We start from the raw sequence: 4,131 nt of genomic DNA, 5'->3' as shown, positions 1-4,131 counted from the left end.
ACTGTACAATGCCAATACAACAAAACAAAATACAATTTATGTTAATGTCGTTACAAAGAGCGTGAGTGCGCGTGTATTTTCTCGGTCTCATTCAGTGTCCCTTCTCCTCTTCCTGCTGCTGTTGGCCTCCTCAATGAAGGGTGCGATACATGAGGAGATGTTCTGTGAACGCCTCTCCCCCTCCCCCCTCTCCCTTCCTGTCTCTCCTCTCCCTACGTTTCTCTCCTCTCACGCTCTGGCGCCCAGCAACGCCATTGTTCCATACGGGACACGGGAGAGGAGGAGGAGGAGGGGGAGAGTCGATCAAATGGCGCGGGTGTGTCGTCGCCCTCCTCTTGGTAGTGGCGGTGGTGGTGTTGGTGGAGGTAGTAGTGGTGGTGGTGGTGTTGGTGGAGGTAGTAGTGGTGGTGGAAGAAAGGAACGCCGCCGCAAAGGCACACCGACGGCTGCTGCTATCGCGGTGGTGCGGCGGTGAAGTGCCGGGAGTACTACACCACACACACGACGGACGACGGCGACTGACCTGCTAAGCTTTGTGAATGGGCGGGCCGGGGCCGGGGCCGGGGCCGGGCGGGGACATCTCAAAGCGTTCCGTGTGTGTAGTGTGATTGTGTGAGTGTGTGAGTGTGTACAGCGGGGGGTGGGGGGTAGGAGTCCTTTCTTCTCTTAAACGGTCTCACTACCCCGCGCCAGCTGCGTTAAGCCCAGTCCTACTGTCAAGAGACTACCCCCCCTCCCCGCACCCCCTAAAAAAACTCGTTGAACGTTGATAATTCATATTTTGAAAATTAGTAAACACGTCTACAAATTAACTGTTCCATAAAATGCAAGGTATTGGAACGGCACACATTAATTCGTGTCCGTCCTTGTCTCGTTTTGCACGTCAGGGTAAAAACAATTGGCGTGCACTGCGGGACGAATAGTTTCCCCGTTGGTCGCTCGCTGGTAGTGGGCGCGGGATTCTCTTACTCGCGTGCCCAAGGTGCACACGGGAGGAACCGGGGGGTGGGGGTGGGGGTGGGGGGTCTCCGAGCCGAGTGCAGCTATTCTCCTCAGTGTCACGAGCCAGGTGGGTGTGTGGCCAGGTGAGGGAGGGATGGGGGTAGGGGGTGGTCAGAGAAGTGATGGTGTGCGGGAGCACTTCCCACCTCGTTGCCCCAGGTATAATAATCAAGGTGATTTAGAGAGCACGCTCGGCGAAATTTTCGCGTATTTCATGTATAACCTTGGGTGTCCGACGGCGGCGTCCGTCGCGGCGGGAGGTCGTTAAGCGTGCGTCCAATCTGCCCGACCTCTTGCTGAAGACACCGAAAAAGACAGAGGGAACGAGAGATATTGTCGTCATCATTTTGATTAGTTTTTCCTCCCCGTACTTTAAATTTCGAAAGCGTCTAAAAACATATACTCTTTCCGGCCACACACCATATAGAGACCTATTATTCCGACGTTTCGACGTATGGGGGACAACATGTCAAAAGTAATTGCTCTTTTGTCACGCAGGGCGAATGCGAAAGGTGTGCTTCAAATAATTATTGTGAAGTCACTCGGATGTGCTGTTTCCTTGACGCATCCACCCCTGTGCGTGAGGAGATCGCGAGCAGGCGACCGGTGGTAGTGATCCTAGACTTTTAAATTTCCCGCCAACCAGACGCATGTATCGGCCGGTGCTATCCTTAAACTGTAGGTGTTTTTCATTTATCACCACTCTGCCACAATTTGCAGAAAATAGTCGGTAGGCGCGCAGGTCGACGCCGCTGCCAAGGATTTGGCGCTACCCTTGAGTCACTTCGGTCGCCCCCCTCTCCCCCCCCCCCCCCCCAAGAGGGTTCGGACGAGGACGATGCCGTATACGTTCTGTTCGGTTGCCGAGGCTTTTTAAAATTAAAATAAAAAGCCCGTGGAAACTGTGCCACTAGTCTCGTGCCAAAAGAGATGAAAACGCGTTTTTTTTTATCACCGCGACTTATTTGAGTTCAATGGGTTATGCTGTTTCCCTCCACCCTTCCTTCCCAAGACTCTTCTATCGCAATCTCCTAGTGGTCAGTTGTCCCCCCCTCCCCCCTTTTTTTTGGTTTTTGTTTTGCTTTTTGCTGATGTGAGTGTTGTAGTGTTGTCCAGAAGACAGAGTTTGGTGCTCTAGCATTGCGCTCTCGGTCAAGGAAGGGGTGAAGGTTTTTTCAACCACGTGTCGTGTTGTCGTGCACCAACCCAGTGAAAACGACCTTTTATGCTTACAAAAAAAACAACCAGTTTATTACAAAACATACATCGTTTCCCAGCTGCTCGCTGGCCTCTGCTTACGTCTATGCAATCCTCCGATACCCCACTCTCTATCTAATTCTTGGATTTACAAAATAACAATTATCAACAATCGATCATTTCTTGGCTGCCTCTACAACATTTTTTTAAACATTTTTTTCTCTCATTTTTTATATACAAAATAAAGATAAAACGTTATAAAATGGATTTATGATATGATAAGCTCACAGCACACGCAGGCAGGCGCTCCCCGTGACCGATTCTGGCCGTCGGCCGGTGCTCGACGGGGTCCGGGCGAGTCCTCCCGCCACATCCTGTACCTGTTCAACTTCGGCGACCTGGAGTGGCCCCACCCGCTAAAGGGCGCTGCGGGCGGCCGCCAGTCCGGGTACACACGACTCGCACCACATTCTCACCCCTTTCCTCCCGAGAATATCACTCGATTTCCTTCTCTAAACGTCACCCATAGCGCCTCGCTCTCACACGTCACTACATCGTCACAGTTAAAAGTCATAATAAATAATGAAGGTGATTGGTGATGATGATGGTGTGGTGGACGAGAAAGACGACGATGTCGTCGTCGTCGTCGTCCTCCTCGTCGCCGTCCTGGTGGTTCCCCAGGATGGCAGCTTCTTACTTGCCGATGATGATCTTGCGGCCGGCGCCCATGTTCTGTCCCGCCTGGGTGGCACCCTTGTTCTGGCCGGCCTGGAGGCCGATGATGGTCTGGCCAGCCTTGAGCTGCTCCTCGGTGAAGTCGCGCTTGGACTCGTCGGAGGGCTTGGGTCCCAGCTTGGGTCCGGTCCACTCGGGGTGCCTGTAGGTCTGCAAACCACAAACAAATAATTAAAAAAACAATCAATAAGAAAAAAATGTACGATTGAAAGAAAATGGCCTGAAGTTTCAAAGACTTTAAAAGTGCGAATGCTCACCTCACGGCCCAGGGCGAAGAGGCAGTTGATGACTGAGGCAAAGTCCTTGTTCTTCTCCCAGAGGTCGACGGTCTGGAAGACGTCCACGTCGGAGACACCGTACTCCTTCATGGCCTTCTGGAAGCTGGAAGAAAAGGGGGAAGACGAAGGTGGTTAGCTTACGCGACCCTGGATGGAGCTAGGATAGGAGAGGCCGGCGACGATATGTCACTAAGTCGGCGAGGAACACTCACTTGTTGATGTTCTCCATCATCTTGAACTGGCCGCCGGAGGAGTTGATCTTGGGCACGGCGCCGGGCTTGAGCTTGTTCATGAGCTCGCACAGCACCTGGCCGTCGCGGATGGCGTCCTCGAAGGGCTCCTCCAGCTTGCGGCCGAGGATGGTCTCGATCCAGCCCTGGGCCTCCTTCTCCAGCACGGGGTCGCGCTTGGCGGCGATCTGGAGGACAAGGAGGGAAAACGTTTTTGGTTTAGAAACAACCCCACCCCGCAGATTTGAAATCGACAACATTGACAGGAAAAAAATAATAAAATCATGAAAATTCCTCGGTAATAATTGTTTTCCAAAAACTCAGGTCCTGGAAGGGGGGGCTCACCTTGGCGCGGACGGCGCGTTCCAGAGACATGGTGATGTGTGTTGGGGGTGGCGGTGCTGGTCGGCTGTGAGTGCGCGGGCTGTTCCCACTGGTCTGCGAGTGCGAAGTGCTGCCCCCACGGCCGCCGTCCACGCTTTTATAAGTAGACCAGAGAGAAACGGCTTCGAGGTTCTTCTGTAGCCCCCCTCCCCTTCCCTCTTTCTCTCTCCCTCTCCCTCCCTCTCCCTCTCCCTCGCGTCTCCCACGCCACCCCCACCCTTCTCATTCGCCGCATTCTGTGCCTCACCCCTCCAAAAACACACTCTGACCACGGTCAGGCGGTCCCCTTCTCTCCCTCTCCACCC

General features: G+C 53.5%; 1 protein-coding gene across 1 annotated transcript; it reads right to left on the bottom strand.

Annotated features, from left to right (window-relative positions):
• Positions 1-2,223: 2,223 nt before the first annotated feature.
• Positions 2,224-3,947, bottom strand: LOC113213987 (muscle-specific protein 20). The gene is made up of 4 exons (XM_026433217.2): positions 3,788-3,947; positions 3,425-3,630; positions 3,192-3,315; positions 2,224-3,084 (listed from the first exon to the last, which is right to left on the bottom strand). Exons 1-4 carry the CDS (start codon positions 3,815-3,817, stop codon positions 2,893-2,895), a joined length of 552 nt encoding a protein of 183 aa, XP_026289002.1. The 5' UTR covers positions 3,818-3,947; the 3' UTR covers positions 2,224-2,892.
• Positions 3,948-4,131: the final 184 nt, after the last annotated feature.

This window comes from Frankliniella occidentalis, unplaced genomic scaffold (genome assembly GCF_000697945.3).
Source record: "Frankliniella occidentalis isolate FOCC.00 unplaced genomic scaffold, Focc_3.1 Scaffold9, whole genome shotgun sequence".
Lineage (NCBI taxonomy): Eukaryota > Metazoa > Arthropoda > Insecta > Thysanoptera > Thripidae > Frankliniella > Frankliniella occidentalis.
The sequence above is the reverse complement of the archived record's forward strand: the minus strand, read 5'-3'. Positions and strand labels throughout refer to the sequence as shown.